The sequence below is a fragment of the Ovis aries genome, chromosome 5 (genome assembly GCF_016772045.2).
Source record: "Ovis aries strain OAR_USU_Benz2616 breed Rambouillet chromosome 5, ARS-UI_Ramb_v3.0, whole genome shotgun sequence".
Classification (NCBI taxonomy): Eukaryota; Metazoa; Chordata; class Mammalia; order Artiodactyla; family Bovidae; genus Ovis; species Ovis aries.
The window spans coordinates 24,296,426-24,309,373 of NC_056058.1; the positions used below are offsets into that span (position 1 = coordinate 24,296,426).

General features: G+C 44.3%; 1 protein-coding gene across 2 annotated transcripts in view; it reads right to left on the reverse strand.

The window, feature by feature from the left end:
• Positions 1-12,948, reverse strand: part of MEGF10 (multiple EGF like domains 10) — a 184,901-nt gene that overhangs the window by 14,359 nt on the left and 157,594 nt on the right. For both annotated transcript variants that reach the window (XM_042250276.2, XM_027969975.3), the window contains 6 exons: positions 12,716-12,862; positions 11,113-11,247; positions 10,465-10,593; positions 8,914-9,042; positions 6,310-6,438; positions 3,006-3,134 (listed from right to left, as the gene is read on the reverse strand). In XM_042250276.2, the coding sequence (XP_042106210.1) occupies positions 3,006-3,134; positions 6,310-6,438; positions 8,914-9,042; positions 10,465-10,593; positions 11,113-11,247; positions 12,716-12,862 (798 nt within the window). The remainder of the gene's footprint in view (positions 1-3,005; positions 3,135-6,309; positions 6,439-8,913; positions 9,043-10,464; positions 10,594-11,112; positions 11,248-12,715; positions 12,863-12,948) is intronic.

Sequence of the window (12,948 nt, forward strand, 5' to 3'; positions counted from 1 at the left end):
GCTGTTGGTTTGTCTGTGTCCCGAAGAAGGATTTTCTAAGGCTCAAAAAAAAAAAAAAAAGAGAGAGAGAGAGAACCCAAAGATTCAACAGTAGGCTTTGGGAGCATCTCCCAGATTTCTGATTAAATGCTTAGACCAGAGATTAGTTGGGGATAACAATTTATCTAATTTTTATTGTTTTTTATTTATTGTCTAGCATTAAGCTTATGAGTGGCTAACTCAAGTCTGTAACTTAATATTATGTCTCTCTTTAGCATTTCTAAGAGGAAAGTAATTTTCCTTCCAATTAAGAATAAGTCCATTACAAATCTCAGAGAAGGCAATGGCAACCCACTCCAGTACTCTTGCCTGGAAAATCCCACGGACAGAGGAGCCTGGTAGGCTGCAGTCCATGGGGTTGCAAAGAGTTGGACATGACTGAGCGACTTCACTTTCACTTTTCACTTTAATGCACTGGAGAAGGAAACGGCAACCCACTCCAGTGTTCTTGCCTGGAGAATCCCAGGAATGGTAGAGCCTTGTGGGCTGCCATCTATGGGGTCGCACAGAGTTGGACATTAACTGAAGTGACTTAGCAGCAGCAGCCATTATAAATCTAGTCCAAGATCAGATCTGTCTGGTCCTAAATTCAATAGGCCTAATATCATGTGGGAATTGAATTGCCAGTCCATGTCTGACGTAGGGTGCAGCATGCTTGGGGCTGGTGCATGGGGATGCCCCAGAGAGATATTGTGGGGAGGGAGGTGGGAGGGGGGGTCATGTTTGGGAACGAATGTAAGAATTAAAGATTTTAAAATTAAAAAAATAAATAAATAAAAAAATAAATAAATTAAAAAAAATAAAATAAAAATAAAATTAAAAAAAAACATTAAAAAAAAAATTCAATAGGCCTTTTATATCAGAAAATATATTCTATGCAGAATTTTCCAGTACAGAAAGGTCTGTCCCAATACCAGGTAACATCACCTCACCTAAAACCTTACTTTTTAGAATTCAAAATTTCACTTTACATAGTTCTCTCTCAAGTTCCATCAAGTGAAGACACAAGTGATATGAGCTGAGAGTCAAGAAACCTGGCATCTAAAAAAATTGATTCATACATTTTGAACTTTCCCTTAAGCTCCTAGGCTGAAGTTTCATCATCTGTAAAAGAGGAAACTGGCCTCCATGAAGGTTCTTCCAGCTCAAGTGTCCCTATGACCATATGATTCTAAATGCTGGAACTTCTTATAAGACAACATGCCTTGAAAGGAGCCAAGGCCAATGTAGTGTGATCACAATGCACAATGCATTGTACCAATGACGTGACTGTGGGATATAATGCCAGACTTTTACGATGGCCAAGTACAAACCATGAACATGCCAAAGTTATTTTATGAAAGAAAGTTAAACAGAAATACCCACATAGTGTACAGTTTAAGATAATTCCACTTACAAGAATTTTATGAAATTTCTATATGAATTTTTTAAAGCCTTTATCACCCATATGTTTAAGACCACATGCACTAGGAGCGCTCATGTTTCTGAACCACCTTTCTTCAGGGTGCCATCTATCCTAGAATCAGAATTGCCCAAGTAGGACTGATTACGTTTACTGTATTTCCAGATGACTGGGCCATGCATCCTAGTTAAGAACCACGGGCACAAGTTTCTTAAAAAGCTAAACATGCAACCACCATACAACCCTTCTACTCCTATGAACTTGCCCAAAAGAAAAGAAACCCTGCTGCTGCTAAGTCGCTTCAGTCGTGTCCGACTCTGTGCGACCCCATAGACAGCAGCCCACCAGGCTCCCCCGTCCCTGGGATTCTCCAGGCAAGAACACGGGAGTGGGTTGCCATTTCCTTCTCCAATGCATGAAAGTGAAAAGTGAAAGTGAAGTCGCTCAGTTGTGTCCGACTCTTAGCGACCCCATGGACTGCAGCCTACCAGGCTCCTCCGTCCATGGGATTCTCCAGGCAAGAGTACTGGAGTGGGGTGCCGTTGCCTTCTCCAAAGAAACCCTATGATGCCACAAAGACTTGAAACACTATTGTTCAGAATAGTTTTATCTGCAGTAGCCCAAACTGGAAGCAGTCTAAATGTCCATTAACAGGTGAATGGATGGGTAAACAAATTATGGTATAACCACGCAATAGAATATTATTCAGCAACAGAAGGAATTGAAGTATGGAGATACACAACAACATGGTTCAATCTCAAAATAATTATGCTGAGTAAATAAAATCAGATGAAAAAGAGGAGAGTATGGTTCTACATATATGAAATTCTAAGAAATGCAAACTAATCTCAAATGACAGAAAGTAGATCACTTATCACCTGAGACCTAGAGGACAGCGGTGGTCGGGAACAGCATGAGGAAATTTTGGGGGGTGATGATATATTCATTATTTTTATTGTGGTGATAGTTTCATGGATGTATAGATATGTCAGATTTTATCAAGTGGTATTCTTTGTTTTTTACATATGTGTTGTATTGGGCTGGCAAAAAGTTCATTCAGGTTTCTCTGCACACTGTTATGAACCTTTTGCCCAACCCAATATATATATACACATATGTGTGTGTGTGTGTACAAAGTATAATTATATATGTGTGTGTTGCTTTTTTACAGCTAATTATATCTCAATAGGGCTTCCCTTGTAGCTCAGTCGGTAAAGAATTTGCCTGCAGTGCAGGAGACCTGGGTTCGATCCCTGGGTTGGGAATATCCCCTGGAGAAGGAAATGGCAACCCAGTCCAGTATCCTTGCCTGGAAAATCTCATGGACAGAGGAACCTGGTGGATTGCAGTCCATGGGCTTGCAAAGAGTTGGGCACGACTGAGCGACTAACACATATCTCAATAAAGCTGAAAAAATTGAAGGCACAGTGGAAAAGTCATGAGCTTTGGAAATCCTAATATGTTCTACTGCAGATATTAACATAGGTAACCTCGGGCGAATCACTCAGCTTCTTTGAGCTGCAGTGTCTCCACCTGAGTAATCATCTGTGACTAGCATCCTTACCTTGATCACATCGTGCCCCCTTCCATCCTGGGCTGCAGTAACAGGTTCCGGTGATGTGGTCACAGGTAGAGTTGTTCAGACAGTCACATATCTGGCGGCAGCCATAGCCATACGTCCCTGCAGGGCACTCTGAGAAGGAGATGAGAGTCCAATGTAGCTCTCCAGCCTTGGGAACCTGGGGTAAGGGTCTCACCGTATGATCTGGTGTGCCTGGAGGCCAGCCCTTTCAGGGGACCCCTGTCTAGGAGACCTGAACCATCCAGGGTGGCCTACAGCTGGCTGGCAGTCCCTGAGTCACGCTGGGACTCTAGAGGCCAGGTGGCAACGGATTGGAGACTGACTCTCATCACAACTCTTGTCTCTTTCAGAGTCTACATGCCTTCCTCCTCGATGGAGGTCTGTAGAGAGTCTGAGGAATCCCAATAGAACTGATGAAGATCATCATTAAGGGCAATCTGAGATGACGCCACCAGGCAAAACTATGGGATAAAAGGGGACCACACTGAAAAATATAAACTGGAGATGCTTCCTTGGGAAGACGCATATTTGACTGTAAGCTTTAAGATCTGCCTGAAGGCATATTCTGCCTTGGATTAGCTGGGAGCTGGGAAGGAGGGAGAGGGCAAGTTTGTTAATGTTCTAGGTAAGAACTTCATTCACCATGTGTGTGCTTGGTTACTCAGTCACGTCTGACTTTCTGGTACCCCATGGGCTCCTGTGTCCATGGGGATTCTCCAGGCAAGAATACTGGAGTGGGTTGCCAAACCCTCCTCCAAGGGAACCTTTCCAACCTAGGGATCCCACTGAGGTCTCCCACATTACAGGTGGATTCTTTACCGTCTGAGCCACCAGGGAAGCCCTCATTTACCACAGAAAGCCTCAAAATTTGGATTTGCAGGTTGAAGTCTGAGACACTAAAATAATGGGATTTTTATGATATAGTTGTGTAAGAGTTAGGCATGAATTTCAAAGAAAAGACTAGGCATGTTAAATGTAAAAATGATCGTGACAAAATACAGATGCTTTTTGTAAAATGAGCAGCAGGGGGCGATGCACAATTACGATCAGAGTTCTCTGCCACACACAGGGTTTCTGTTTACATAGGAGCATTAGGAGAAGTCTCCAAAAATCTGGACGTTTTAATCTGATGTTCAGAGTAATCATGGAAGTACTTTAAGATGTGCTTATTTAATAAGACTATAAATAGTCTAGCACTTAAGTGAAAGTCAGTTTAAAGCCTATTCTGGCTTCCAGGTATATATACATGTGCATACATGTTTGGGGGGCTTCCCTGATAGCTCAGTTGGTAAAGAATCCACCTGCAATGCAGAAGACCCCAGTTCAATTCTTGGGTTGGGAAGATCCGCTGGAGAAGGAATAGGCTACCCACTCCAGTATTCTTGGGCTTCCCGTGTGGCTCAGCTGGTAAAGAATTCACCTGCAATGCAGGAGACCTGGGTTCGATCCCTGAGTTGGGACGATCCCCTGGAGAAGGGAAAGGCTACCCATTCTAGTATCCTGGCCTAGAGAATTCCATGGGGTCGCAAAGAGTCTCACACGACTGAGCGACTCTCACTCACTTACTTATAAATGTTTACACATGTACATACATAATTATATTGCATACACAAAGTGGTGTGCAGGCAACTGTGCAACTAAGTACCTGTTTCATGGTTAAATGAACCATCAGTGCAAAACTCAAATGGGGCCATCTTTGTCCAGGCTCACTCCTGAATATCACTCTTGGTATTTACTAGATGCAAGGATATGCAAATATATTCTAGAGTTTAGGGTTTGGGCTTCCTAAGTGGCTCCAGTGGTAAAGAACCTGCTTGCCACTGCCAGAGACAGAGATGGGTGCTCGATCCCTGGGTCAGGAAGATCCCCTGGAGAAGGAAATGGCAACCCACTCCAGTATTCTTGCCTTGAGAATCCCATGGGCAGAGGAGCCTGACAGACTACAGCTCATAGGGTTGTAAAGAGTCAGACACCACTACAGCAACTTAGTACAAGCATGATTCTAGAGTTTAGCAAATAAGATTGAGACAACCTGGCTGTCCAGTGGTGATATGAGGATCTGGGGAGGGAGCCTGATGGAGGGAGCATGACGCTTTATTGCCAAAGCCCTGCCGACCTTTCCAGGCAACAATGCCCCTACAGCCATGTAATCTTTGGTACGTCTTTCTCATGAGTACACCCTCTGTAAGCAGGAAGTGTCCTGCACCTTTCCTGCCATTTATGATAAGAAGAGTGAGCCTCTATAAGCTCTAAGACCTGATTTATTCAGTGTGAACACTGAATGAAAGTCACAGAGAAAGGAATAATAAACTACCCTGAAACACGAAGTCTAAGGCTAATGTTCTCACAGCCCTGGGAGCAGCTGCATGGCTGGTAGGATAGAAATGGAAACATAAGGATGGGGAATTCCTACAGAGCATACTCTCCCTGAGTGGGATTTTTTACAACAAGAACAAAAAAATGAAGGCAATATATTGTCTGGAGGGTTGTTAAGATTAAGATGAGGAGTAGTTAGTGGAAACAGTATAAAAATACTATTTAGAGAAAGTTGTCAAAAGTGTAGCCATGTTTGCACAGACTCACCCCCGCCCCTATGGTGGATCTGGCTCTGGGTTCCCAGCCCCTCTGAATGCACACTCCTCTGGGTTCCTGTGAGCTTCTTTGGTGGCTCAGATGGTAAAGAATCTGCCTGCTAATGCGGGAGACCCAGGTTCGATCCCTGTGTCAGGAAGATCCCCTGGAGGAGGGCATGGCAGCCCACTCTGATATTCTTGCCTGAAGAATTCCACGGACAGAGGAGCCTGGTGGGCTACACCCATGGGGTCACAAAAAGGACACGACTGAATAACTAACACACACACCTGGGTGCCCAACCCCCCTGAATGCACATTCCTCCATCGTGAGATCAGGTTCTGCCTCTGCCATGAAGAAAACTTGACTGGCTCTTTTAAAGCTCTGAGCAGCCATGTTCCAAAACCAAGAAGGGGAGGAAGAGAGAGCCAGCATGAACAGATGGAAAATTTGAATACTGTCTTCACCCTCGTAACCACACCCCCTCCACCCAGATCGCTGATCAGTTCCTCAGAAGAATTCTGAGGACAAAGACAGCCAGCAAGAATCCCAAGGCGGCCGGGTCTCTGGGAGGGGAAGTCAACTGTGCTGGGAAGTGACCAACCATCAGCGCAAGCACCCTCAGAGCTGTGGGTCCTGCCCTCACATCGCCAGCTATGTAGGAACAGACTCCAGGGAAAGGCAGCACCCAGAGAGGCTACGCTCTCACACTCACTCTGCTGGCAGTGCTTCCCCATGAAGCCGGTGCGGCAGGTACACTGCCCGGAGATGTGGTCGCAGTCGGCTCCGTTTTGACACTGGCATACCAACGCACAGTCCTTTCCATAGAAGCCCAGGGGACATCCTGTGCGAGAAGGAAGGACAGCAGAGTCAAGAGGCCATTGGGGAGGAACTCAACTCTGCCTCCAATGTGTTTGAATCTGAAGGATGCTGAGCCAGCAGAGAGAGAATAAAGATAGTAATGCAATCAGAGCTTCTCACAACAGCTTTTGTGGAGCTCTTTGGAGGAAGCTTCCTGAGCAGAAGGCAGAACAGTTCCATGCCTGGGGCAGTTTAACCATCGCTTGTATCCCAGGAGGCAGGCTGCTGTCTTCTTCTTCTTTTTTTTTTATTTTTTAAAAATCATTTACTTTGTATTGGGGTATAGCTGGTTACCAGTATTGCGAGTTTCAGGTGAACAGCAAAGGGACCCAGTCATACACATCTACATATCTACTCTCCCTCAAACTCCCCTCCCATCCAGGCTGGCACATAACCTTGGGCAGATTTCCATGTGCTATACAGCAGGTCCTTGTTGGTTATCCATTTTAAATATAGCAGTGTGTACATGTCCATTCCAAACTCCCTAACTAACCATCCCTTCCCGTCAGCAACCGTAAGTTCTTTCTCTAAGTCTTTGAGTCACTTTCCGTTTTGTAAGGTAAGTTCATTTGTATTATTTCTTTTCAGGTAACACATAAAAGGTTTGGCGTCTTCTAAAAAAAAGCATCCCATTAACCCCAAGGATATCTGGGGACATTTCTTTTAGTTTTTGTTTTTTCACTCAACTATTAGAATCTTGGATTCAAATTCCATGAATTGAACTAAAGTACTTTATGCTAAAATTGCCTACATGCTTCTACTTACAATACAGAATGTCTCCAAGTCTGCTACTAGGCCTGTCTTCTGTATCTGTTACTAATTTAGATAATAGCATCTTCTTCCACAAAGATGTATAGTAGAATTCTGAACTTAACAACAACAACTGTACTTCATAGGTGCATTGTTTAAAAAAAAAAAAAAAAACAAAACAAAACAAAGCAATGAGCCTTCTTGCTGCTGCACAACGTCAAGACAAAGACCACTGGGCTGGGGACATGCACAAGCCTGCTGGCTTTCTGGGCCACAGTAGCCCTGCAGGAGAGCTCAGGGCTCTCCTCCATCAAGAAAGCGTCAACGCAGGCTGTTTCCAAGCATCACATGCGCTTTTTCTTACAGTGGTTTTAATGAAGGTTCATGTTTCAAGAAACAGAGGCAGAGTCAGGATGCCAGCAAGCGACATCATTGCTACATATCTGTTTAGCACCTACCCTGTGCCAGATTCTTTTCCTACATCTTCTCATGAAATCTTTACAGTAGCCCAGAAACACAGGGATATTGTCCCTCTACAGAAGGGAATCGTGTCCATGTGACACAGCCAGCAAGTGGCAGGATGGCAGGGCCACGATACAAACACAGGGAGGTCTGGCTCCAGACCCCATGTGCCTCCCACTGAGCTCTGCTACTTTTACTTTAAAAGGCCCTCTGATTGAAGCAGGTCCCAATTTTAGAATTACACACAGTGAGTTTTAAGTACTTTTCCCTGAAGAGCTGAAAAACTTTCTATATATACAATCTTGGCAGAATATGCTTGAGACACCATCACAGCTCAAGGTCTACATCTCCTTCTAGAAACTTCCCAAAGACATGTTCAATGTATTCTCTAATTAGTATTAAATAAGAATTGCTTAACTTCTGACCCATCTTTCTTCCTTAGCTCATTTTTGTTATTTGAAATTTTATATTATTATCAATGATCACCATTATGCATGCTCTCTTGTCTTGCCTCCTTTATTGCATTGCAGACAAAAGGGCAGAGATCACTATTTTTTTTCCCCCACAGCGCTGAGCTGTGAATTCCTTTGTACATTATACCCTATAATGCTAAAAGTCTCCTAGAAGAAGACAGGGTGAGGACATTATGGGATATAAAATGGAAGAAAGAATGAGTGGTTCTTGAAGCATGATCCCTGACTGATATCACCCCCTGGAAGGGTGTTCGCAGTGTGAATTCTCAGGTCCCACCCAGACCAACTGAATCAGACACTCTGGGAGCAGGGCCAGCTGTCGTGCTAGGCCAGTCCGCCGGCTGACTCTGAAGCTCACTAAAATTCTAGAACCTCTGAGTCAGTCTTCTCCCAGAGCACACATTAGGTCGGCTTGCTGCCTTCACTGCATTTCTAGTAACTGTCACTTATCTTAATCTTTGTGCTCCTAGAACAACTGAGCTGTATAAATAGGGCCTGGTGAAAGCAGAGAAGAGAAAGACGCTGCACGCTGTCACTTACAGCACTGTTCCGCCTCAGTGTCCTGATATGACACGGGGACAGCAAGCCTGGAACGTGGCAGCTCTTAACCGCCCAGAGGAATTCAGACATCTAGAGGTCACTAGGTGAAGAAGCCCTCCAATACCAGGAACCCTGATGAGCTCAGCTCATCCATGTGCAGGGTAGGGCCATGTCCCCAGGAGTGCCCCCCACCCCCCTGACTTTTGGTGAGCCTCGGAAGGCGTGCCGCTTACTCTGAGTGCAGTAGAGCCCCGTCCAGCCTGGGGTGCATTTGCATTCCCCGTCGTAGGCGCTGCAGAAAGCCCCGTTGTGGCAGTTGCACGTGTGGATGCAGTTCGGGCCCCAGTGCGCCGGGGGACAAGCTGAAAGCACAGCACAGCGTGGAGAGCTCAGTGCGAGTCCCTAGGCCAGCGCCCCACAGAGAGGATCCCACCCGCCTGGCACAGCCCCTTCAGTGGACGGGTCAGCAGCGAGCATCAGGACTGAGAACGACCATGCTCCACACAGGGCTCAAACCCAGATGGCGATGCTGATGCCAACAGTGGCCATCATTATGATGTGATATTCATTCACATGCTGCAGACCGAGGTGGGCAGAGCAAACATCACCCCAAATTTACAGAGTTAGTTACTTAACAAACCCACACTGAGCACCTAGATATGCCCAGCACTGTGCTAAGTCCAGGGGAGATGGCAGATAACAAGGCAAGGTCCACAGCACCCTCTGAAAGCTTATATTTTTGTAGGGGAGGCAGGCAAACCAATCAGCCAGCCACCCAGCCAGCTAGTCACCCAGCCAGTCAGCCAAAAACGTAAGGGCAATAAGGACTATAAGAAAAAATAAAATAGGGAAATGGGGACAAGACTGATGGGAGCTATTCCTCTATGGTAGGTATCTCTGGGGAGAGGACATTTGAGTAGAGATTAGACAGGCAAAATGGTGTGACTTGAGATAAGTACTTAAGGTCACATAATTCTTGTCTGTGATCTCTAAACCTGCGCTTGTCACTCCACTCTACAGTTGTCCCTCGAGGCTTGTTTTAAACATGAAGGCTCCTATTTTCATGTGAGAACAGATTTACTATAAAAACTCTTAACTGGAAGAAGCAGAACATAATCAAACTAAATTATTAGGGGTCATCGCCTATCAAAGAGCAATGAGAACCTCAGATAAAGTAAGATTATGGGGTAAAATGATTTGCTTTATATTCATACCAGTGCTTTAAGAACATAACTACTTAAAAGAAGGAACACTTACAATTTCTATATGGTTATCCAGTAGGGAACATGGCCCCCAAAAGATAATAAATAAATGTGAAGTAATTTAAAAAAAGAAAAATATTTCTCCCATAATCGTGTGTACCGTTTTTGCCCAAGAGCAAAGGGAAAACAATATGATATTTGAAGTCTGGAATGAAGCTTTGAATGGCTTCTGAGTACAAGACCCTCATTTTGCAAAGGAAAATCATTTTAGTGAATAAGCAAAGTGCTAGCTGTTTAGGTTCTTTCCAAGGCATGAGTTAGATTTAAATACAGTAAGCAGCCTCCAATTAAAATAAATAAATTTATTTAAAAAATAATAAAATAATGCATAAAAAGATTTAAATACAGGATCATTGCATTGAACTCTTAATAAGGGGGGAAAAGCTACTTAAAATTAAAAAAAAATCTTCTAAGTATTCATATATTATTTCTTGATTATTTAAATACTCATATTTTGATTCTAAAGAAACTGAAAATAAATGGAAATACATGGCTGACCAGTTGTTCCCAAACAAGACTTACGTTGAGAGCAGTCACTGCCGATCCACCCTGGGTAACACTGACAAGATCGGTCAATGGGATTACAGGTTCCATTGTTGGTACAGGTACAAATTCCTGCACAGTTTTTCCCAAATCTGCCGCTGGGACACACTGTGAATAAATTATAGGTCAGAAACTCATAATTACATCTCATCTCACAGAAACCTAGACTCTTAGGATAGGAAACAACTTTAAAGGCCATCAACCCAGCTGTCCCTCTGGTAAGGTGCTTTCACTCAAGAGCATCCCTCATCCTAAATGGACTCATTTTTGCAAACATCTGAAGCCAAAGACCCTCATCAAGGCATCACAAACCAGGAGACATCACCACACTTTTAGAAATCTCCACTGGCTTCCCGCTCAGGGAATCAAAATCCTTCCTCATATTGATTTTTCATGGAAGGCTGTTTCCAATTAAAACTGAAGAGTAGCACAGCTCAAAGAATAAAGAGATTGTGCTGGACTGGCAAGCCAGCTTTCCCAAAGCTCAAAGCCATATTTACAGAAGCTGCAGACACAGCATACCAGGAGCCGCTGCTAGCTGCAAACGAGCCCTTTGGGAAGCCTGAGGACAGACTGCATGGGGTGTGCTCACCACCACATATTTCTGCCAAAGTCTGTGCACCCTACCTTCATTGCAGAGGGCGCCTGTGAAGCCAGGCAAGCAGTCACACAGGCCTGTGATGTGGTGGCAGGGCCCACTGCTATGCACACACTGCGGGCACGTCTGGCTGCAGCGATGCCCATAAAAACCAGGGGAGCAGACTGAAAACAGAAAGGAAATAGTTATCTTCCCTGAGACATGTTTCTCCCGTATTCCACATAAGGATCTGGTTCAAGTTTGGGATTAAAAAAATTATTTTTAGTGATACTGAGAATTTTCCAAGTATAAACCAACGACAAACGGAATAAGGGCAGTTTTTAAGAATGAAAAGAAGCTGCTACTGCTACTGCTGCTGCTGCTAAGTCGCTTCAGTCGTGTCTGACTCTGTGCGACCCCATAGACGGCAGCCCATCAGGCTCTCCCATCCCTGATGTTCTTGCCTGGAGAGGCAAGAACACTGGAGTCGGTTGCCATTTCCTTCTGCAATGCATGAAAGTGAAAAGTGAAGGTGAAATCGCTCAGTCGTGTCCGACTCTTCGCGACCCCATGGACTGCAGCCCACCAGGCTCCTCTGCCCGTGGGATTTTCCAGGCAAGAGTACTGGAGTGGGGTGCCATCGCCTTCTCCATGAAAAGAAGCTAGCAAACTCTGAATTGCTTGAGGGCAATCAAATGTCTTAGTTCTCTTTATTTTCCCATTTATGGCCCCAATTAGCTTGAAGCTTGGCATAGAGCAAGGGCCTAGAGAATTTTCATTGAGCAAATAAATGAGAGAAAGAAAATTCTAAATACTAACAAGGCCCAAATAAATACTCACGTTAATCCTTTATTCCTTAAGAGTCATTACTGGCAATAAATAGATCTACAGTCAGAATTAAAAGATTGTTCCTCCTCAAAATGGTTCATGTTAATGATTGTGATTGAAAAGTGAAAAAGCAAAATGCTTCATAATTAGGTTCTTCACAAAACATTATTTGGATTTAAGTATAGAAAGACAGCATAGAACTCTTAGTACAAAAACTAATAATTAAAAAATAGAATAATGTATCTTATAATTAGTCATATATTCATTTTTTATTACATTTACTAAAAGACTTAGGGAAATCTTATGGGTTCACACTCTCTAACTCGAAAATTCTATTGACCCATGTCATCAGTCCCCATTTTTAACTCTGCAATTCTTTTTCCCCGAGAGCACTGGCTTTCAGACTACAAGCAGGATGTATAATTTGCCGCTAGGTTTGGCTGATGTTGACTTCTGGTAATTGAGGTAAGGCCAATGCCAAAATGGCTGAATAAAATAGTTACAGGTCAATGGATTTCTGGAACACCATTTGCAAGGTTTAAGGCAGGATCAAGAAACCGACAATGGTGCCAATGAGGCAATGAAATCATTACTGAGAAGAAATGGCTAGAGCCCCATCTGTTAGCTTAGTCCTGCAGGATGGAAAAAATGAAGCCTTTGGGGCAGGGCTATGGAGCAAGGACAGCTCTGTAAAGGACAGGATGACCTACGCCACTCCTCTGCCCTCGACTGCAACAGATCATCTCTATGAACTGAGAGATAATAATTTTGTACACGGTGATCTGAGAAGGGAAGACGGGAAGTGGCGGCTAACGAGACACTTACTTCTCTGACAAGTGGTGCCTCGGAACCCTGGCGCACACTCACAGATGCCGTCATCAGGGGAGCAGGAAGCCCCATTTTTACAGTAGCAGGGAAGGGAGCAGTTGGGGCCCCAGCGCCCCTCAGCACACACGCTGTCACAGTGGACTCCTGAAACGAGGCACATGGGAAGGCTGAGTGAGACGCCGTGAGGGTGGGCGCCTCGGACGCTAAGTCAGAGACCAGGACCCAGGTCA